The 24,070-nt window shown below is 41.0% G+C and overlaps 1 protein-coding gene across 11 annotated transcripts in view; it reads left to right on the top strand.

The window, feature by feature from the left end:
* PRDM2 (PR/SET domain 2) overlaps positions 1–24,070 on the top strand; it is a 119,680-nt gene that overhangs the window by 5,799 nt on the left and 89,811 nt on the right. For 8 of the 11 annotated variants that reach the window (XR_012031910.1, XR_012031911.1, XR_012031912.1 and 5 more), the window contains exon 2: positions 9,418–9,491. The exons of 2 other annotated variants lie outside the window; for them this stretch is intronic. Coding sequence is in view for 5 of the 9 variants with exons in the window: in XM_072828289.1 (XP_072684390.1) it covers positions 9,483–9,491 (9 nt within the window). In the remaining 4 variants the exon portion in view is untranslated. Of the gene's footprint in view, positions 1–9,417; positions 9,492–23,930; positions 23,947–24,070 lie in introns of those variants that run through there. One more of the 11 variants, XM_072828284.1, reaches the window with a different exon arrangement.

Genomic DNA, 24,070 nt, shown 5'->3' with positions numbered 1-24,070 from the left:
TTCCTGTGCGTTAGAAGACACCTTCTGTCCATTCTGTGTGTAGCGGTGGTCATTTTTTGTTTGTTTGTTTGTTTCTTTTCAGCTGTCATCTGTGGTTCACACCCTTACGCCCTATGGCTTATCATCTCGGGTTCTTAACCCACTTGCCTGGTCCCTGGCTGCCCTCTCCTCACCTCCTTCCTGTCAATTTAATCTTTCAGAACTGGGAGACCGTGTTTGTGGCATTCCTCAGCCGAGGCCCTGTTGCTCCTCGTTGCTCCCGGCAGGGGGCCGAAGCTGCCTCCTGATGGGCCTCAGGGAATCCGGCTCCTGGGCTCTCCCGGTTGCTCTGCCTTGAAATAATTCCCCTTGCATCTTTCCCTAAAGACCTGCAGGGCTTTGGGAGTGGATCGGGAGGGAGGGTGAGTGAGGGAATAGCTCCTGTGACAGCTGGGGAGCCCGACCCACAAGTTTGCATTTAACTGGGACTCGCATCCCTCTAGAACCGCCCTTTTAATCTGCTGCTCTGCACAGACCCTCCCTGGACCGGCGCCCTCTGGTTTACCGCTGCGGGTAGTACCAAGAGATAATCTTTCATTCTTTTCATCGTAAGTGGGGAGGCATATATCTTTACCTTGAAACAAGAACTACAAATTATTTGGAACCCTGCTTTCCTTTAAAAAGTAAAAGCTTAAACGCGTACAGAGCCACTTAAACTGTAGAGCAACACATAAACATTGCTCTGTAAGCAGTAGGTGTTGCTATTATTTTAAAATGCTCTTGAGAACAGAAGTACTTGCATATTTAGAGGTTAGACCCTGAAGCTCAGACTTTATTTAAAGTAGAATGAGTCACTCTGTACCAAAAGAATAAATATCTTAATAAACTCTTGGGAAAAGACCTTGAATCTTGTAGTGACAGAAGTGTGCCTGGGATCTTAGGAAAATCTAGTTGAAGTTGTCAGCCTGTCTGGGATAACTTCCAATTTTGCTCTAGGTTCTTCACTTGTGAATTCAGGAAGCCTTGTGATTTATGTGGAGTTTGGGGAAGATGAGTTTTCTTATGTATTTTGTTGTGTAGGAAAGATAAAACAAAACAAAACAAAAAAACTCTGAGCAGCTATTTGTAAGGTAACTCTGTTAACACTTAGAGAGCCTTTGTGTGAGAAAATGAATATTCTAGTGCCAGGAGCTGAGCACCATGTTGCAGAAGTTCTCTTCCCTATTTTAGGAAATTCAGAAGCATTTTTGTAGGCTTTCTGAAAATCCCTCAACTTTAAATGTTTAATCACAAAGGTAACATCTGTATTGGCAGCGCCGGTGGAGAAACATTAACCCAAAAGGGTCAACTGAGAATTCATTTTATTTTGGGGATTGTGAAATGAACGGTCGTTTCTTGTTTTGGAAATTTCGTGTTTGAGTTGGAAGCTTGACATTTGAATGTTAGGAAAGAATTGACTTAATTTTCCTTTTAAGATAATTTGAAGTTTTTACATGTCTCACAAGGGGAAATATTAGGAAAGTCTCATTTTATAGGAACTTCTTTGATTTGAATGCTGTCTGAAAGAATGTACAGTCAGCAGTTGGTTAAGCTGGACTTTTAGGAGAGATGGGAGCCGAGCTGTACTACAAATCTTGAGTGGGGCACAGTTCTCTTCACAGAGCAGGGACTGGCCACACAGCATTTGTCTTCTTACTCACTTGTCTTTTCTTGTGGATTTTTATATCAATATTTTTTGCCAATTAGTCTTGAAAATAGGAAACGAAATTAACTTATTAATTCAGGAGTATTTTGATTGGATGGAGTTACTTCAAGAAAATTGACAATGATTCTTTTTTTTTTTTTTTTAAGTATTTATTTGAGACAGAGAGAGACTGAGCGCTGGAGCTAGGGGAAGGGGCAGTGGGGAGAGAAGCAGATGCCCTGCCGAGCAAGGAGCCCCATGTGGGGCTCAATCCCAGGACCCTGAGATCATGACCTGAGCTGGAGGCGGCGGCTTTGCTCACCTCGACGGTGATTCTTGCGGTTTTTAGTACCGTGAGGAAGAATATCAGAGTAAGACGTTAAAGTGAGAGTAATATGTTTTAATTTCTTTAGAGAAACAGTATTTTTAATTGTGGGATTAGAGGGGATATTTGTAGAAACCCTAAACAAAACCTGGAATTTATGATGTAATTCTGCGTTTAGTGCGATAAAATGACATAGATATATAAATTTAATCAGAAGAAAGGAAAGTGTATGTTAATGGTGGTCCATAGCATAAACCACATAAATGGTAAATAGCATTTACTATACATTTATTGCTAAGCTAGCTCTTCATTAATGGCTGCTTGAAGCAGTATTTTGTTAAAAAATTTTCTTGAATCTCTCTTTTCCACAGAGATATTCTAAGGGAAGGAAAAAACACTTATAACATCATAATCTAACTTTGGGTTTATAGTACTTTCCTAGCACATTTGCAGATCTCTTATTTAACATTCTTCTGTGGTGTTAACTTACATATATTTTTTGTTTTTAAAAAATTTTTTTATTCATTTGAGAGAAGGAGAGAGTGAGGGAGAAAGCATGAGCCCTGCGCTGGGGAGGGGCAGAGGGAGAGGGAGAGTCATTCCCCACTGAGTGCAGTTCCCACTGCAGGGCCCCATCCCAGGTCCCCAAGGTCATGATCTGAGCCAAAATCGATAGTCACTCGCTTAACTTTTAAATGCCACCCAGGCGCCCCAACTTACATATTTAATTTTAATTTTAATTTAATTTTAGTTTTTTTTAAGATTTTATGTATTTGAGAGAGAGACATAGAAAGCAGGAGTGGGAGGAGAGGGAGAAGCAGGCTTCTCTCTGAGCTGGGAGCCTGATGCAGGGCTTGATCCCAGGACCCCATCATGACCAGAGCTGAAGGCAGATGCCTAACCAACTGAGCCACCCAGGTGCCCCAACTTACATATTTTAAACAAAAGTTTAATAAACCTCATTTTCTTGTTGGATTTCTGCGGCTCTGAAGCTGTTCTGAACAACAGACTTTCTGTTTTTCCCCTCCATTGTGTGGAAACTGTTGTCAGGATCAGGTTCTCCCACCTGGAGTAAATTCACCGGTCTGTGCTTCCTTATTTAGGATTGTGTCAGGACACCACCTTCCAAGAATTTGGAGAATCAGACCTTAGGATATTTGTTCCTGGTGTTCTGGGCCTCACTGGGGGAAACTGATGTATTGAAATAGGAGAAGTGATGGGTTTATTTACGAGCATTCTATTCGTTGTGTCTCCTCACTTACTTCGCAGATAGGGAAATTCCTCTGTGTGATATACTCTGTTCTACAATTGCCTTTTTTGCCTTGGGTAGAACTTGTTCTACACGGGGAAAGACTTGAACATCCAGTTTTGAGAAGCAAGAGTTCACACCCTCCGAATCTTTGCTGTATTCTCAGTCTTTTTCTCTTTACACACACATGCGTGCACACAAACTTTATTTTTAAGATGATAAATGCACAAGGTTTGATTTTTTTCATTTCCATTTATTTAACTTGGTAACATAATTTGCCTTTTAAAAGAGGACTTGGGGGTGTATTTTTTAGTGCGAAATTAGATGTTCTAGATGGTTATTCTTGTGAAATTGTGTTTGTTATTTTAGAAAAAAATGAATGATTTTGTGTTTAGCAAACTCTGGGGCAGATTCTATATTTATGAGTTACATGTTTTTGCTTAATCCGAGTAAGTGCTAAGTGTTTTTATTATTCATATATAGAGTTCATAGATTGTGTAATTTGGTGATTCCATTCTTCTGGTAGGAATTATGAATGGTAGTTTTTATTTTATTTAATTTATTTATTTTAAAAAAGATTTTATTTATTCATGAAACACACACACACACACACACACAGAGGCAGAGACACAGGCAGAGGGAGAAGCAGGCTCCCTGTGGGGAGCCCGATGTGGGACTCGATCCCAGGACCACGGGATGCCCTGAACTGAAGGCAGATGCTCAACCGCTGAGCCACCCGGGCATCCCAAATAGTAGTTTTTAATAACAAAATATGCTAGCTGTGCTTGGGAGTTAATAAAAACTGCTCTTGAGAAGTTGGCATAGTTTAGATATTTTTACTATTTTTCTAGGAGTTTCTGGATTGCAAGAATCTTTTGGTTAGCATTGTTAAACACTGTAAATCTACTCTGCTAAACGCTTAATCATCCCTGCTGTTTGCTATAAAGATTAATTTACCATGAAAGATGTACTTTAAGCTGTGATTAGTATTAATTTACCTTGAAAGATGTACTTTAAGCTGTGATTAGTTTTAGAATATTTATCTTAGGTAGGCTATAAACTTTCTAAAACCTCTTTCACAAATTATTATTTTTTAACTTTTCTTTGCATCTAGTCCATGTTTTTTAATGCATTAATGATTTTTTTATATTTTAATATACCATACTAGGTCTCTTAATTCCAGTGACTCTGAATGTTGCAAATTTAATTATTTTTCAAATAGTTCCAAAAGAGTTAAATTGACCCAAAAGAATACTTGTAAAATAGTGACTTATAGGTGAATATACAAATCAAATCAAATAATTATCTTCCTACTTCTCTGCCTTCCTTCCAGATTTAAACTACTCCTACAGAATCTATTGCTTTTACTTTGCCTCTCAAGTAGTTTTATAGATTTTACAAGTCTACAAAGGGCAAATGTTACAGTTTAACCTGTTAAGGTGTTGCATTCCTGTTACTTCCTGTCTTTGTTTAGTTTAATCTGCCTTATTTTAGAGGATGAGTGACAGTGAGATGCCAGGGACTCCTAGGCTCTTCTGACCCAAGGACTGGAATGTCCGGTGTGTCTCTCCTTTTTCTGGTCTCTGGCTCTCCATGTCAAGAGATAGTAGCCTAACAGTTGTTAAGGTTGTTTTGACACTTTAAGGAACCAGTATTGAAATAAAGACCCCAATAATTGTTGTATTGATACTAATCATATATAATCAAATCAATTTTATTTTAATTTTTAAAAAGACTTTATTTATTCATGAGAGAGAGAGAGAGAGAGGCAGATACACAGGCAGAGGGAGAAGCAGGCTCCATGCAGGGAGCTCGATGTGGGACTCCGTCCTGGGACTCCAGGATCACACCCTGAGCTGAAGGCAGGTGCTAAACCGCTGAGCCACCCAGGAATCCCCCTCAAATCAATTTTATGATATTATTAAATATTTGTAAGGATGATTTGTCCTAGGATTTGGAAGCAATATCTTGAGAAGTTAAGTACATGTATATTATTAAAGCCATGGATTTGTAAAATCAGGACCACGCTCTTACTTTTCTAAGAATGTATGCTATTAGCAAAGTATAGTTGGTGATAAAAATTCACATGCTCTAAATTTGTATATCTGCCTAAGTATTTTATCTGATAGATGTCAGCAAGCTGGAATGGAAGGGATATGTAGAAATATTCAAGGTGGTTTGGTCAGGTATAGAAACTGAAAAAAGAAACTAAGGCTTTAGCTAGGGTAGGATAAGTCTTAGCTTCTGAAAATTTTAAGATTTTCAGTATTGACTGTTAGAAAACCAGAGGCACTTAACTGTTTAGCATTTTTTCCCTTTAATATGGTAGAATTATTGAGTTTCAGTGATTGGTATGGAAAGATTCCTCTCTGCCCCCACACTAATAGGATTGTTAGTTCAGGTTCTCACATATGATAAAATTGATCTTAGTTAAGTGGATATGTGAAAACGGCACTGCTGAGGTCAACACTGAATATGAGAATATGTAGGATTGCCAGGCGGCTCTCACAGGGGTTTTGCACTGCTGGAGGAACCTTAAGGAAGTTACTTCAGCAGCAGCTTGTAGAGTCTATAGTTGTTTTAAAATACATTGTCATATTACAGCTAGTTACATGATTATTATAATTCAGGGTTCTCAGCTGGGAGGTTATTTGGGAAGGCCTGTAGGTATTTTTGATTTTCGAGATGATCAGAAGCACTGTTGGCATTTGATGGTGCAGAGCAGAGTTAAACGGCCCCTCCTAGAAGGGACAGACAAGGAGTAGTTGCCCAGTCCAAAATGCAGTGGTCTTCTGTTGAGAGACACTGCCAGAGTCTCAGTTCTTGTGTTTAACATCCCTTGTTTTTAGTATAGTTTAGTAAAGGATTTAATTTTTAAAGTATTATTTGAGAAGTCATTTTTGGATTTGCAGTGCTTTTGACTCTGTAAAATATTTTCGATATATAATTTGACAATGTTGTGAGTCAAGGGGAGCGAAAAAAAATGAGTCTGGTTTTTGGCAATTGGGATTAGAAGTGATTGGAGAGGAGAGCCCAAGCATATGTGTTTGTAGCGAACTCTGGGGGGGAAAAGATGTTAAGACCCCTTTCTCTGGAAAGAAATGATGAGTGCATTCCTGTTAGGACAAAGAGGGAACAGACAATGCAGAAAGTCAGATTATTAATCATTTAACAACCTGAATTATATTGTAACTTTTTATTAAGAAAAAGTGAGATTGAGATAACAAATGAAAGACTAAGTGGTTCTAAGTACTTTAATATTTGAGTTCTTTGGGATTAGAGGCCAGATGCCATGGTATCTCAGTCGTTTGAATCATGCCTGTGAGCCTGTAACTACAAAAGGGGAGGAAGGAAAGGAGGAAAGTGTGAAGTGAAGGGAAAAAAGCAATGACAAGCAGATGGGAGGAAGGAGGCAGCATCTCCTTTGATGAAAGAAAATGGCAGCTCCATCCTTCTGTGTCCTTGGGATAAAAATCTTGGTGTCCTCCCTGACTTCCTCTTCTTTCATACCAGCTACTCTGGCAGCAAATCTCGGGGGCTCTGTTTTTAAAATATATCTGGGATCTGAGTACTTCTCGTACCTCTTTATATGGGCCAAGCGGCCGCTGCCATCTCTTGCGTAGATGGGGGCAGGAGCCGCCTGAGAGGTTGGCTTGCCCCCACCCTGCTCCCTTGTGGTCTCTTAAACCTAAGGCACGTCAGGTGTGCCACCTTGAGCCTCCCAGTGACTTCCCACCCCTTGATGGAAAAGCTCTAGCCGTTCTGGTGGACAGTGCTTACCTTGCAAAACTTGTACTTTATCTGCCTCCCCACCCACCCCCATTCCCACCTTACACCCCACACCTTTCTGAATCACTTCCTACACTTTCCCTTTCATTCACTGTGCCCTTGTCACCGTCCTTGCCCTTCCTCAAACACCCAGGCACACTGCCGAAGGGAGTTTCTTACTTCCTTATGATGCTCCTTCCTCATACCTTCCTGGCCCACAGGTCTTCTAGTTTTTATGCAGTTGGCCTTTTCTCATGGAGGCCTTCTCTGACCAGACTGTTGGAGTCACAGGCAGAGAGATAGAGACTGTAATTCCTATCTCCCTCTCCTTACCACCTCTTTATTTTTCCCGAAAGCACTTTTGTTATCTGACCTCCTGCACATTTTACTAATTTATTGCCATCTGTTCCCCTAGAGGGCAGAGATTGTTCTGCTTACTGTTGAAAACAGTGGTTGACACATAGTAGGTGTTAAGGGGAGGCAGGAGTAAACAGTTGGTGAAATATGGTTAAGAAGCAATGGCAGAAACCCATTATGAGAGTGGTGGAGTTATCCTGACCTCCTTGAACTTAACTTCTTACTTACCTCTGTAAAAATCAACTGGGCTAACTTAAGTGAATGTAGCACAGTGTCTGCTGGTCTTAGAAGCAGCTTCATAGGTGATAGTTGCAATGATGGTACCAGTGATTCTCATGGGAAGGAGAAGACGACAAACCGATGGAAATGGTAAAGCATCATAGCTCTTGCCAAAGATCTTTCATGACAGCATTTGCGTTTTCCTGCAGAATTTTTGTTCTGTTCCTTAAAGAGAACTCCCGGTGGCCAATATTAGTAAATCCATCCGTAAAAGCTTAGTAAGAGGGCAAGTGAAACCACTGACATTTTATTCACTTCTGAGTTGCAAATTGTCCATCCCGACGGTCCTCCTAGTGGACTGTATGGCATTCAGTAGGCATTGATGATAGAGGGAGCAGAGGGGCACACCCCTCAGGCCACTAACCTCATCACTGTGTGACAGCCAAATCCACAGTTGAACCTCATAATGATTTCAAATCTAGAAAAGCATGGATTCTGCTCAATAGGAGATGTATACTAAGGAAAGACATATTAAATATATATGAGAAAGATGTTCAATATTAAAATTTAAAGGAATGGACTTAATGGGCTAACCTCCAGTTGTCTGAAATCATATTCACCGAGTATTTCCTTACTGAGAGTTTATATTGGTTTCACTAGCCCTGAGCTCTCTAACTAAAGATGCAAGTTTCAGAATACATTTCCTTGTGCCGAGTGTGAATAAAAACTAGTTCAGGTGCCCAGGTCCTGACTTAAATATAGTGCCTCTGATTGTTAAAGGTGATCAGGTGAGTGTGTGGGGAAAACCCCAACCATCCTTGTTAATGAAGTGGGGCAAAATGTTAAAGCACTATGTTTATGATAGCCGGCAGGTAGTATATTCTAGGATGAAGGGTGTCATGAAGCCACACGTTCCTTGGTTTATTAGCAGCTAGAACGTAAAGTTCTACAATGTGAGTAGAGTCTTGTGGATCTAGGAAAGAAGGATAATTTATTAAAGCAAGTTCATGAAGAAATAGGAGACCTGTTCCTGACGGTATGTGTGTGTGTATGTCTACCTGCTGGAAGCAGTTAGCATGTCGCCGGGGAAGTGCTACTTAAAGTGGTGCGGCTTCCATTTATTGTGAATGACTTCCAGTGACTCCTAGGTTGTGCACGACAGCAAGGACCATCTTCACACATTGTCATTTAGAAATAAATGTCATATGCATTGACAAGAAATGATTTTGTCATATCATTTCAGTGTACTATGAATATACTGAATACAAATTTTAAGGGAATTACTGCAGTTCTTTTCAAACAGCTTTTATTAAAACATTTTGCCTTTTACTACAAGGGTTTTGTTTTGTTCCTCAAAGAGAACTCCCCGTGGAAATGTTAGCAAATCTACCTTCCTACTTCAGGAACTTGAAAAACTAAATAATGTAAAGGGTCTAATTGTGTTTGCATTCAACACAGTATTGATATAAGTGAAAGAAGGACATTTATTTACATTGCATAATAAATTACTCAGCAGTGCTTTGTGTTTCTATTAACAGAGCTAATCTGTTTCTTCTTATAAATGATGTAATTTCACAGCAAAAATTTGATGTCATTCTAATGAGTATGCTTTCAATTGTAGAGTACAATGAAGGCCTAGTAAAGATTAGTAAGAAATCTATTTTATTGTAGATAATAAATCTGCGAAGTAAGCTCTCAGCATAGATTGAAGTTGATCTGGCATGGAGTTGCTTTATGAATAGCCCTTTGAGCAAACTCTACAGTTCTGTGTGTGGTTTTAAATCACTGTAAATTTGTAGGCAGGTACATATTACAATTGTCTGTTTTTCTTTTTAGGGCTCATGTAATCAAAGAAGTTTCTTTGTTGTGTGTATCTTTTCAGAACACAACAGGAATTGAAAATGAATCAGGTGAGTTTAAAAATAAGAATTTATACAAATACATTACCTAGATGCTAGACCAGTTCTTGATTTTTAAAAGATCAAAACACACACATTCATTTCTCCCAGATTTTCTTTCCATTTCTTAGTACCATTAACTGGTTCATTGCTTTCATAGTGTGCATTTGTTTGTGGAGTGGCGTGTGCTCTGTTGTGCTGTGGGTTGACATTTCCGTGGAACCCTGCACTAGGGACTGGTTCTTTGAGACCGTAGTTCAGACTTTCTGTTTCTACCTTTCCCCTGCCACACTGTAGTGTTAATTTTTTTGTTTTTGTTTTGAAGCTTATTAAGCTTTCATTTTTAATAGTTTTTTAAAAATAATTTTTATTTAGTAAATTATCCATTGGTTGTAAAGGGAAGATTGAAATTTATTTTTAGAGACTAAAATTTCCTTGAAAAAACAAGATAGAATGGATAGAATAAAAACAAGAAGGCAGACATTAAAATATAAGATGTATTTCTCCCTATAGGAGGGTGTGGGACTACCTAGGAATTAAACAATTCTGCTATGGAGATTTCTGTAGCCTCAGCGGTGTTCTGATAAGTAAAACCAGTTATATGGCCTAAATGTATTCTAAACTAGGATTCTTATTTTCTAGTCTTAGTATCATTTCACTTGTAGTTACAGAAAATCATGGGTGTTAGAAACACTCTTTTGAGGTCGTCATAAACACATTTAAAAAATACAAAAGAAAAAACTTAGAAATGTGAAGTCTAATTTGTAGTGCTTAGCTTAAAACTATTGGACTTGAAAACATTTGGTATCCCTCATTATCTGAAATTGGGGACACCTTTTTATCACTTATAGGTGCTTCTAACTGTAGTCCCAGTTTTCTTAGGGTGGCTATTTAATAAGTTCAGTTCCGTGTTGCACGGAGAGATGTGAAATTTTTGGAATGGATTCTTTTGATTTCTTTTCATTATTTTGCTGTATCAAAAATACGTTTATTTTAATGCGGGGGACCATACATCATAAAAAATGAATCTGGCGAACACATGGGGCACATGGTTTCTATTATTTTACAACTTGCAGATTTACTGACATGCTTTTGAAGCCAAATTATTTTTGAAATAGTGAGATGGAGGAGGGGAAAAGAGAATAGAGTGGATTTTTGTAGTCCTTGTTCATCAACGTTATGTGCATATATATGTGATACATTTCACTTATTTTTTTGTCTTAAGACTGATTCCATATAAATGTGAACCTGGCCATCCAAAGGAACTTGATTTTCTCTAGAAATCTGTTGTTAGAAGAGCCTCAATTCTGGATTAGAATGATTGTGAATGCTTCCAGAGTGGAATCCAAATATTGACGTTACTTTTGGGGGCATCACTGTTCAGCAGTCAGTTATTTCAGGTGGCTACAACTGTACCCTTAGGCTTAAATTAGGCTTTAATTCTTACGCTGTATTCAGCTACTAATATTTTATTTCTAACGTCTTTTGACCTGTTTGACACCTCACACTTTCACTTTATGGTCCCTTTTATATCAAGTGACCTTGTGTTTAGAGAAAGTCCATATGCCATTCAAAAGAGTTGTGGCAATAACCTTTTCTTTTTTTGGCTCTTTTACAATTTCATTTTGTTTTTGACAAGTTTTAATATCAGATCTGCAAAGGACTGCCTTTGATGCCAAATGCCAAATATCAGTGGAAAAGTGTCCTCTTATGTTTCTAATGGTTAGCACATTTCTGATTTGGATGTAATTTAAGTGGTCTGGTAGTAATGAAACTTTTATTTGGATTATAAAAATTGTCCACTTTTTATGAGTAAAATTTTCAGCATCTTTAGTTATATTTTCCTTATCTGAGGGATTTTAGTTGCATGATGTTTAGACCTGATTATTATGTCATGGCATAAAATCTATGAGTGTTTTTCAACAACTGTCTCAGTAATTCTTTAAAGTTAAGAATTGTTTCAGGACATTTTATGTTTTTCCTTCTTATATTCATTCTTCCCATTTTTAGCCAGTGAAAATGAGCAATCAGTGCTTGAGAAACATGAAAGTAACTACGCAAAAATTTAGATATTGAAAAAGTTTTAACTTGAACGAGATTGATTTTTTTTTTTTTAAGTTTATTTAAGCAATCGCTATACCCAGTGTGGGGCTTGAACTCATGACTCTGAGATCATGACCTGAGCTGAGCCCAAGAGTCAGACGCATATCTGACTGAGCCACCCAGACCACCCCTGAACCAGATTGATTTTTAATTAAAATCTTAATGGGGATTGTAGGGTCAGATAAATTCTCTCTAGGGACTGAGCAGCCTTGGTTAGATGAATTTTAGCAGTCAGATCTATCCCTTACAGCATGGTCTGGACAGCACAATACCATTCATTCATATGTGTCTGCTGCTTGAGGTTTAGGGACCAAAGGATCCCCAGAGTGAGCAGACCATATTATTTGCAGATGGGTTCTTTAGAGGAAACAGTGGACTTGGAAGACTCACGGTATTTTAGGAGCTGACTATTGAAGCAGGGTTCTGGACTGTTCAGTCTTACCGTGGTGTGTGCTCTTGGAGTGGTAGCTCCCCAGGCTTTCTCTCTCACTCTAGCTCTGGGCTGCACAGAGCCTCTGGATCCACATGTTCTTTGTCCTTCTTTTCCTTCCCGTTCTCTGCTCAACACTTATCCCTTTTCTTACCTTCCCAGCTTGGAAGCCTTGGAATTCTGCTTGCTTTGCCTCTGAGCCTTTGTTCCTTCCAGCCTAGTCCTGGCCTGGTTGGCAGGCAAGTAGAGAGCCACTCTGCTCCCCCACTTCATTCTCTCATTTTCTTTTCTCTTCATTGTAAATCATGCATACACTTTACTTGCTTCATATCCCAATATTTAACTTTGAAGATGTTCTAGTATTTTCCTCCTTTTCCGCCCTAGATTTACTTAGGAGAATCTACAACTTTGCAAATGACTTTCCCATTGAATAAAGAGTTTAGAGTGCTTTACTTTATAGAATATCAATGGTGAGGAAAGTTCCACAATTTGAATATGCTCATAGTAGTTTAAGATAGATACCCTGGAGTTTACTACCACTTCCTCTCTACTGAGTGCTTAAGCAACATGCCAGGCACCCATTATTTTCTCACTCATTTAGTCTTTGCAACCATTCTATCAAGTGTAGGTATTATATCCGTTTTATGGATGAAGGCATGAAGGCCCAGAGAGGTGGCCATGGCTTGCCGGTGGCCACTCAAACAGTAAGTGATACTGTCACACTGTCACTCGTCAGATTCCAAAGCTCAGGTCCTTGGTCACCGTGCTATACTGATGTATCAGTCAGGATAAGCTGTGTTATACTGTGCTAACAAACAAGCAGCTCCAAAGTGTCGGGGGCTTAACGTGGCGTCCTTTCATTTCTTGTTCTTGCTACGCGTCCTGTGTGGATCTGCTGTTGTGGTTGCTCAAGAACCAGAGATGATGGAGGCTTTGTTTCAATATACATCACTTCTATTCACATTTAATTAGCCAGAGTTAGTCATGTGGCCACATCTGACTAGGGGCTGGATGGGATGGAGGTGGGGGCCAGTGCCATCCTGTCAGGTACCTGGGAGGAGAGGAGAACTGTAATATTTTGGGTAAAGCTTCAGTGATTTCCCCCCAGCTTTATTGAGGTATAATTGACATGGTACATTGTGTAAATTTTAGCCCTAATGAGGTAATACAACTGCTTTGATTTCTGATTTATTGAATCCTAGTTTTTTTTTTTTTTTAAGGATCTTCGCGTAACTTAAGTTGTTCCTGATTCTATCAACATAGTAGCTTATGATTGCAGCATATCTATATCCTGATCAATGATCTTTAGTATTGCCAGTAGCCTGTAGCAAAATAGTTTAGCAACTCAGCCTTCCAGACTTTTAAAAAGTTTTATGTAGTGAAATAATAAAAGAAGCTTTTTTTAAAATTTTTATTTATTTATGATAGTTGCACATAGAGAGAGAGAGAGAGAGAGAGAGAGAGAGAGAGGGAGAGGCAGAGACACAGGCAGAGGGAGAAGCAGGCTCCACGCACCGGGAGCCCGACGTGGGATTCGATCCTGGGTCTCCAGGATCGCGCCCTGGGCCAAAGGCAGGCGCCAAACTGCTGCGCCACCCAGGGATCCCTAAAAGAAGCTTTTAATCACTGGATGCTGCAGATCCAACTCTGATAATTGGGAGAAGCCACCCATAGTTGCAGTATCTTGCTGCTATAAATTTAAATGAAATACCAGTAAAACTTGCTTATTTTTGTATGTTTAAAAATAAAACCATTGGTATATATTGCCTATCTCAGATGGTACGTTTTGGATGTACATTCGTTCACTCATTCATCTTGCGTAGACTGTACCCCAGCATGTTGTGGATTCTGCAGTGAGCTAGACAGGCACGGGCGCTGCTCTGCAGCTTACCTAGTCAGAGAGAGATCATTGAAAAGTGGAAGATGAGACAATTTCAGGTAGTGAAAAATGCCGTGCAGACCGTGAAACCCAGTAGTGTAGTAAAGGATGATGAACGAAGGCAGGAGGAGGTTCTTTGGGTTCCACGGTCAGGGAAGGCTGTTCTGAAGAGATGTCTAACAACTAAAACGGACACTCAAGTGATCGCCAAGAACCAGATACACAAAGATCCAGGGAAAGAAAATTCTTGATAGAGTTAGCCAATAGTGAGTGCAAAGGCAGGAGGTGGGAATGAGCTTGCTGGTTCAAGGACACAAAACAGGTGGGGGTGGTGGTGGTGGTGCTGGAGCTTGGCAAGCATCATGGGCTTTGGGACAAGGTGAAGTTGGGGAGAGGCAGGGGTCAGATTCATAAAGCCTTAATGGCCATAGAAAGAAGTTTTTATTTTATTCTAAGTGTAGTGGAAAGGCACTAGACAGTGATATGATCTGTTTTCTATTTTTTTAGAGTATCACCTTTATCTTTATTGGGCAAGAGGATAGTAATATGTTTGTTCATTATTGAGATTAACACCATATTTGAGGATAGTTTCTTCAGTTGGACAATTTAATGGGCCTGCCGCTTTTTGAAGGAGGGCACTTTTTAATGTATTTCAGAACTATTGACTACTATTGTTTTCAGAGATGGTGTGAAGGTTTTCTTGTTCTGTGTCCCCATCTCTTTATTGTTATTGCAGTCATACTGATTCCTTAAACAAACACAATTTAATGCTGTTTCAATAAACTGTAGCTTGTTTCATCCCCTCCCTCTATTGTTTGCTCCCAGAATAGTAGCTAAGAGTCTTGTTTGCAAGTTTAAACAAAGAAGAGTTGTTCATAGAATTTAAAGTATTAGCACTCTGCTTCTCAGATGTCTTTTGCTGGTGACAACAATTAACTGTGGTGATTATCATTAGTCTGTGGCAGAATAATATGTATCTTAGCGAGAATATGCTGTGACATACGCTCAGTGCAAAGCGATGTACAGCCACTGCTGGTGCTCTCCAGTGTTTTGATTAAATTGAATATTTAAGAAACTAGGTGCTTTAATTAAATTGACTAAAACAGATACATTTATGGTTGTTTTCTGTGTGGAGTATGTAAAAAGAGTTGCTGCTATAAATTTAAATGAAATACCAGTAAGACTTGCTTATTTTTGTATGTTTAAAAATAAAACCATTGGTATATATTGCCTATCTCAGATGGTACGTTCAGCCTCATGTAACAAACAGCAGCCAATGCCAGTGTCCTGCTACATGACTCTCTGTAGTGGAGTTACCTTCCCCATTCCGGTGGTATCTGTCTTGGGAGGGGGGGGAGGTAGGGAATGGGGCAGGCTGGTTCTAAGGCTACCGTGTGTCTGGAGCAGAGCACATGAGGGAGGAAGGAGTGGTCAGAGAGGTGTGGGCTCAGCTCTGTGGTCATTGTAAAGATCAGGGTAGACTTTACTTGGGGAGATGGGAAGCCTTTGGAGGATTTTGAGCAGAGGAATGCTTGAGTTGGGTCAGAAAAAAGCCTCAAAAGAAAAAAAAATTTTTTCTCGGCATCAATGTTTTTATCCTTTGTTTTCTGGGACCATTAAAGTTTCATTTGGACATGATTTAAAGAGGAGAGTGTAGAAGTCATTTACTTATTTTATTTTAAAGATTTTATTTATTTATTTTATTATTTATTTGTTTATTTAACAATAAATATTTATTTATTTATTATTATTTTATTATTTATTTATTTATTTATTTGAGAGAGGAGAGAGTGAGCGGAAGAGAGAGGGAGAGAGAATCTGAAGCAAACTCCACACTAAGTATAGAGCCTGATGTGGGGCTTGATCGCATGACTGCAAGATCATGATTTGAGTTGAAACTAAGAGTTGGATGGTTGGCTAACCAAATGAGCTACCCAGGTGCCCCTATTTTACTTTAGAAACTTCTTTGAGGTATAATATTTGTGCATTAAAATGTACTCATTTGAAGTGTATCAGTCTTCAGGTTGATAAATACCTACATCCAGTGCTCTCAAGATGTAGGATACTCCTTCCACTGCCCCGAAAGTTCTTTCTAGCTGTTCTGCAGTTAGTATCCCCCCGCCCCCTCAGCCCCTGCCCAGGCAAGCACTGATTGACTTTCTGTCCCTGTAGGTTGTGTTTTCCTGTTCTGGAATTTCACACGAGTGGAATCATTAGCACTTGTCTTTTGTGTTTGTCTCCTTTTTGAGCAGCATCGTGTTTTTGAAATTCATCCATGTTGTTGTAGGTATCAATAATTTATTCCTTTCACAGAGGACATTTTATGAGGGACAGATTTGGCGAAACCGTGAATGACTCTCTTTCATTTTAGGTTATCTTCCCCACTTTTTTCCTAATCCTAGATATTGCCAAATATGGTATAAAAATTGAAAGTACTTTTAATTGAAATACGAAACCATGTTTTAGCATATTATTAATATGGCATTACAGTTTTAAAGGATTTTGTTTATTTTACAGAGAAGAAGGAGGGAGCACAAGCAGGTTCAGGTTGATAAATACCTACATCCAGTGCCAGGTTGATAAACACCACATCCCAGTGGGGAGTGGCAGGCAGAGGGAGAGGGAGAAATAGACTCCCTGCTAAGCAAGGAGCCTGATGTGGAGCTCGATCCCAGGACCCTGAGATCGTGACCTGAGCCAAAGGCAGACTCTTAACTGACTGAATCACCCAGGCACCCCTAGAATTACATTTTTATAAGTAATTATAAATGCAAATTTGATTTTTCAGACTTTTTAGAAAGAGACTTCCAAGTAAGGTGATTCCTATGTGTTAGGACTTAAACCTCAATTAGTGAATGTATAGTTTAGAAAATTAACATGTTTGATAATGGTGGCACTTAAGTTTCATTCTGAATCATGTATTCTACGAGATAAATTAGCAATTTTTTATGAGATCTGGGGCCTTGTCTTTCTGAATGAAAATATATTATTTCTGAAGTTTGAAAAAGAATTAGTAATGTGGATAACATTTCCTCGTATAACTGTGGCAAGAAGGCTTATAGTTTTTGTTATTAATGCTTTGGTAGAGAAAAAGGTTGTAGGATTGTTTAGCTCTTCCTCCCCTTTGCTGTCTGGTGACTCACATTCCACCTCAGTCCTGGCTTGCCCCTCCAGCTGTGTGACCTTGGGCAAGTCACTTGACGCTTTAGTATTTGCTCTTTTACCTGTTAAATAGAGATAGTAGTGGTGGCCACTACATATGGTTGTGGTCAAGAGTAAATGAGTTAATAAACATAAAGGCCAGTGCCTGGCAAATAAGAAACACTGTGCAAGTGTTGTCGTTATCATCGTTATTTTTAGCTGGTAACCAAGTGTGGATTCTGCTCTATAACATACTTTCTAAGCACTGTCAGTGCTTTAGTTTAGACCAAGGCATTGCTTGTTTGGATTATCACGGAAACCCCCTCATTATCTGCTTTGCTGACCATCTCTTTCCCCATGGGACCATTCTCTGCAGGCCTTGAGTTCTGTATTTATACTACATAATCCTGACCATATAGGAAGTCAGGAAGGTGGGCAGTTAACCAGGAGTCGTTTGGAATGTCTTCATGGATGAACTGGGATTTGAACTTGACCTGGGAAGGATGTAGAAGATATTGACTGGTCAGAAGAATTGAGGGCAAGAAGGATCAGTGTGGTCTGGGAGCCCTGTCAGCTAAAAGCCTGACTTGTTGAAAGACCCTAAGGAGAAGGAGGACCTCCAAAGCGTAGGGCCTGTAGGGATCAGGGAGGAACTTTAAGAGTAAAATTGGGATTTTTCTGTGATTTCTTCCAGTAGAATTCTAGTTTTTTTTAAAGCTGTGGATAGACCAGACAAACTCCATGTGACCTGAAAACCTGTGGCTCCAAAGTTTGCCACCTTGGTGAAAGTAAAGTGGTTTGAGGTTTGGCAGCCGAGTCTCAACGGTGGCAGACTCACTAGGAGGCAGCATAACCTTCCTTCTGGACCAGGGGAAGGGGTATGGCCAGTTAGAAGAGCTCTCAGGACCTAATTTACTTTGCTTCTCTTGAACCTTGAAAGACTCTAAAACCAGTAGAGTAACTACTGGGTTTTATTTAGAATGTTTTTAAAAAGAGTTCTGAGGCAGTTGCTTTATAGGATGATTGATCAAGAAGGCAGAGGGTTTAGGGAAGTTGAATATAGAAGAGGCTGGAAACCAGAAAACCTTCCCATCACATCATGTCAGTCCCCTGCCCAAGACCCTCTAGCAGTGTCCCACCACTCCCCAGATGCACTCCAGTCTCTCCCCAGGCCTTCACGGTTCTGTAGGTTCTGGTGGCAGCCGCCTTGACTTTCTCCCACTCTGACGCGGCCACAGTGTGTCATTTTGTTCCTAAACATGCCAAGCCTTTGTTTCCTTGGGGTATTCCCCCGAAATGCTCAGTCCTTAGCACATAGCCATTGCCATCTTTCAAGTCCAAGTGTCTGTGTGTGTGATCTTCTCTAAGATGTCCCCGCAGCTACCCCCCTTTTTAAATTATTTTATTATTTTTATTTTATTTTTTAAAGATTTTATTTATTCATTCATGAGAGAGAGAGAGAGAGAGAGAGAGAGAGGCAGAGACACAGGCAGAGGGAGAAGCAGGCTCCATGCAGGGAGCCCGATGTGGGACTCGATCCCAGGACTCCAGGATCACGCCCCGGGCCAAAGGCAGGTGCTGAACCGCTGAGCCACCCAGGGATCCCCAGATAGCTTTATTTTTAACTCTTTGAGGAACCTCCACACAGTTTTCCAGAGTGGCTGCACCAGTTCCCATTCCCACCAACAGTGCAAAAGGGTTCCCCTTTCTCCACATCCTCTCCAACATTTGTTGTTTCCAGTCTCGTTCATTTTCCCCATTCTCAAGGGGGTGAGGTGAGATCTCATTGTGGTTTTGATGTGTATTTTCCTGATGGCAAGTGATGTGGAGCATTTTCTCATGTGCATGTTGGCCACGTCTATGTCTTCCTCTGTGAAATATCTGTTCATGTCTTTTGCCCATTTCATGATTGGATTGTTTGTTTCTTTGCTGTTGAGTTGAATAAATTCTTTATAGATCTTGGATACTAGCCCTTTATCTGATAGGTCATTTGCAAATCTCTTCTCCCATTCTGTAGGTTGTCTTTTAGTTTTGTTGACTGTTTCTTTTGCTGTGCAGAAGCTTTTTATATTGATCAAGTCCCAATAATTCATTTTTGCTTTTGTTTCTCTTGCCTTCATGGATGTATCTTGCAAGAAGTTACTGTGGCTGAGTTCAATCAAAAAGGGTGTTGCCTGTGTTCTCCTCTAGGATTTTGATGGATTCTTGTCTCACATTTAGATCTTTCATCCATTTTGAGTTTATCTTTGTGTCTGGGGTAAGAGAATGGTCTAGTTTCATTCTTCTGCATGTGGATGTCCAATTTTCCCAGCACCATTTATTGAAGAGACTTTTTTTTTTTTTTTTTTTAATTTATGATGGTCACAGAGAGAGAGAGAGAGAGAGAGAGAGGCAGAGACATAGGCAGAGGAAGAAGCAGGCTCCATGCACCGGGAACCTGATGTGGGATTCAATCCCGGGTCTCCAGGATCACGCCCTGGGCCAAAGGCAGGCGCCAAACTGCTGCGCCACCCAGGGATCCCCTGAAGAGACTTTTTTCCACTGGATAGTCGAATATTAGTTGACTATAGGATTGAGGGTCCACTTCTGGATTCTCTATTCTGTTCCATTGATCTATGTGTCTGTTTTTGTGCCAGTACCACACTGTCTTCATGACCACAGCTTTGTAGCACACCTGAAATCTGACATTGTGATGCCCCCAGCTCTGGTTTTCCTTTTCAATATTCCCCTGGCTATTCGGGGTCTTTTCTGATTCCACACAAATCTTAAGATAATTTGTTCCAACTCTCTGAAGAAAGTCCATGGTATTGTGATAGGGATTGCATTAAATGTGTAAATTGCCCTGGGTAGCATTGACATTTTCACAATATTAATTCTTCCAATCCATGAGCATGGAATATTTTTCCATCTCTTTGTGTCTTCCTCAATTTCTTTCAGAAGTGTTCTGTGGTTTTTAGGGTATAGATCCTTTACCTCTTTGGTTAGGTTTATCCCTAGGTATCTTATGCTTTTGGGTGCAATTGTAAATGGGATTGACTCCTTAATTTCTCTTTCTTCAGTCTCATTGTTAGTGTATAGAAATGCCACTGACTTCTGGGCATTGATTTTGTATCCTGCCACACTGCCGAATTGCTTTATGAGTTCTAGCAATCTTGGGGTGGAGGCTTTTGGGTTTTCTATGTACAGTATCATGTCATCTGCAAGAGGGAGAGTTTGACTTTGCCAATTGGAATGCCTTTTATTTCTTTTTGTCGCCTGATGGCTGAGGCGAGCACTTCGAGTACTATGTTGAATAGCATTGGTGAGAATGGACATCCCTGTTGTGTTCCTGATCTTAGGGGAAAGGTTCCCAGTGTTTCCCCATCCCTCAGCTACCCCTTACTAGGACCTTGTCTTACTCCTTATCTGTCCCACTCTTGATTTCATCGGATTCCAAGGGGACACCCTGTCAGATGGGCAGAACCTGCCTTGTCTTCAGGGCTGCGCTCTCAGGTAGCACAGAGCTAGCCCATGGGGCACTCACTGGACATTTGTGGGATGAGAGGAGATAGCTGTGGTATTTCAGGTTGGAAGGATGATGGTGGTGGCGGGAATTAAAGAAAGGGATCCGAGACAACCTACTGCAGGTTTAGCAGGTGCGTTTGACTGTTGACCTCTACCCCTCCCTTGAACCTTTTCCCTAGCTTTTCTGACACCATGTTCTTGGAACCCCTTCTGCCTCTGTGACATTGCTTCTGGCCTTATCTTCCTTCCACTCTTGGTGGCATCCTGAGGGCTCTGTCCTCGCTTGTGCCTCTTTCTCTGATCTCATCCACTCTGCTGGACTCCATTGCCAGTTGAGTCTATACCCTCTTATAACTGTCTCTGCACCCAGACTTCATGGCACTTGACTGCCGGATACATGTGTGTTTGTTTGCAGCAACCACTGCTCCGAGTGAGGCATCCTGTCAGGCACCGGGTTCGGTGACGAGTGAAATAGAACCTGCCCCCTGTGTCTGCAGCCTAAACTTGCCTCTGGTGGGGAGACCCTTAAACAGGCCGACCAAGTAAGTGCTCACAAAGTGCGAAGTGCCCCAAGAAGTGGCCTATGTGCTCTTATGGAGTCTTGAGGGAAATCCTGCTTGGTAGGACAGTGGAGACAGGCTTCCTTAGGGCAGGGCGGGAGGCCTAGGGCATGAATGCAAAGTGGTACCCTTATGGCTCTTGCCTTGTGTGTGTGTGTGTTGGGGGGGGGGGTCCCTGCCCCACCTTAGTGGTGCTTTGAGTCGAGGGTGGGATCTGTCTTCTGCTTTTCTCTCCCACCTGTGCAGGAGCTCTGAACAGTAAGTTGTTGCCTTTTATTGTCTTTGAAGCTGCTTATCCCAGTTTGTTCTCATCTATTTCGCTTATTCTCCTTTAGTGATTCACAGTGAAACCCTTAACATGAACCCCCCCACCCCATATGCCTGTAGGGAGCAGCCCCTCCAGTTGTAGTTAAGAAGTAAGGGAGGTAGGACTCAAATGTGCAGTCCAGGCCCTCCATCCTCACTCTCCTCTTTGGTTCCTATACTCTCTCCAGTTGGTCTCTCAGATCTCTCTTGTTCTCTGCTTCTCAGGCCTGAGGTGGGAGGTGCAGGAGGAGCAGAGGTGGTCTGTTTAGTGCAGTAGTCCTCAAGCTTTTTGCCTATGTGGATTAGATCTCTGGGTATTTACCATGTTAGAAATTGAAACACTTTTTTTTTTTTTTAAGCTTAATTTGGGGCTTGAACTCAAAGACCTGGAGATTAAGAGTCTCATGCTCTACTGAGTGAGCCAGCCAGGCCTCCTTGAAACAAAAATTTTAATTGGAAGTATAGAGTCACAGGAAGTTGCAAAAGTAGTACAGAGAGTCCTTGTTACCCAGTGGTAACATCTTACTTTATTACAGTATCAGAACCAGGAAATAGACCTAGTTCAGGAGTAAGACTACAAGCTTTATTCATAGATCAGAAAATTTTAAAATACAAATTAGAAAATTTTAAAACTTGAGATCAGAAGCTACTTATCCCAGCCATCACACATCCATTAGCCAGTGGAATTGATGACCTCATCACTTGCCATAACCCCTGGAAAACTCCCCTCTACTCACCTGAGAGTGAAAAAGGCAAGTAACATCTTAGTATGATTGTAAAAGTAGCCCTGACCTGTGGGCCCCCGACAGGTGGGCCCTGGATGATCGTGAGAGACCCCACTGGCTTTGTGGTTGGAATATGTACTCTGGAGTCCATCTGGATTTTTTTATCTTGGCTCTACTGCTTTAAAACCACATGGCTTGGGATAGGTACTTGACAGGAAAGCTCTGTGGCAACATATTTGAGAATCCAGACCCTGAAGCCTGACTGTCTGAGTTTGAATCCTAGCTCTGCCACTCGCTAGCTGCGACTGTGGGCAAGTTTCAGTTTCATCTGGAAAGTGAAAGCACCGCCACTAGAATGGTGGTGCAAAGATTAAATGAGATGAGGTGTAAAAAGAGCTGGGAAGAGTGTCTGAGTTGTGTCCTGAGTATCCATCAACGTTAGCTGTGATTGTTGTGAAGTAATAGAGGAAAAATGGTCAGCCCAGAGCTTGGCGCAGAGGAAGCAGTAAAGGTCCTACTCCCGAAGCTCCCCTGCCATCCAGCATGAGGAGGTCATCATGGGCCAAAGGGAAGGTTTTTGGTAGTAGGGAAAGGAAAGAACAGTTCCTCTAAAAGAGCTTTGTGATGAGGGGGCCTGGATCAGCTCTATTAACCATCATATCTTCACCGTGCAGTGCAGTGCCATCCTGGAACAGGTTCTCAGGAAGTGTTAGTGATCAAATGGTAGACTGAAAGAATGAAGGAGAACTGCTCCTGGCCATGAGTTGAGGAGGGGAGAGGATGCTGACTTTCTCTGAGTTTGAGTTAGGAAGTTGGAGACCTTGATTTAATGAGATCAATTGATAGTTAATAACTGAGTAACTTATTAAATTAGCTTAAGTTTAATGCATTGAATTTAACATGTACTGCTCCAGCTCAGCTCACTGATACATGTTTGGAGGCTGTACTACACTAAGGAGTGAAATAACCAGTTCTTAGGTTTCCTGTTACATAATAGGAAAGTAGAGAAGTCCTTGTAACGTCCTCTGTGCTCATCATGTGATTCAAGTCAGAAACCCTTGAAACGGGAACGTGCCTTTATTCTGGGGCATCCAGGATAGGGTGGTGGGGGTTCTGCAGGCCACTCCAGAGAAAGGAGCAGCCAAGGTTCCTTCCTGGAGCTTGTAGTTTGGCCTCTACTCCTGATAGTCTCTGCAGTTCAGTGGGTGATCATTTCTCCTAAGGCACCACCCCTGCCTGCCTCTGCCGCTTCAGCTCTAGCTGCTTTTCCCTCACCTTCTCTGCTCCTGACACATTGGTCTTTTTGCCTGTCTGTTCTCTGAGCATACCAAGCTTGCTGGATTACCAGCATCCTTGCTGATTACCTTTCTGGGCATGTTTGCCCCCTGTATGGTCACACGGTGCCCTTCCCACTTCTGGGGAGGTCTTCTTGAAGTGCTTCTGTCCAAAAAGCACGCTACCCATCTCTGTCACCGTGTCCTTTCTTGTGCTGGTTTTTTCCTCAAGCATCAGTAAGTACTAGGCGGTGTATATCCTTGCTTGATTTTACCTGTTCCTCGCTAGAGTGACACATTGTTAAGGCAAATGAGATGCTTAACATGTTGCCTGGCTCAGTAGAAGGGATTCAGGAACTGAGTAGATGCCGCACCTTCTTTTAGAAAATTAATCTGGGAAATACTCTGAGGATCAAATTGTGATCTTTAGTGTAAGAACCAGGATGACCTTGTTTAGAGTATTATATTGTATCTAATGCCTTAAGGATATCACACACACTGGTGTGTGTGCCTCTGGTGGGGAGACCCTTAAACAGGCCGACCAAGTAAGTGCTCACAAAGTGCGAAGTGCCCCAAGAAGTGGCCTATGTGCTCTTATGGAGTCTTGAGGGAAATCCATATTTACCACACACACACACATATGTATATAAAAATGAGATCCCAGTTTAT

The sequence above is a fragment of the Canis lupus genome, chromosome 5, assembly GCF_048164855.1.
Source record: "Canis lupus baileyi chromosome 5, mCanLup2.hap1, whole genome shotgun sequence".
In the NCBI taxonomy this organism is placed as follows: domain Eukaryota; kingdom Metazoa; phylum Chordata; class Mammalia; order Carnivora; family Canidae; genus Canis; species Canis lupus.
The sequence above is the reverse complement of the archived record's forward strand: the minus strand, read 5'-3'. Positions and strand labels throughout refer to the sequence as shown.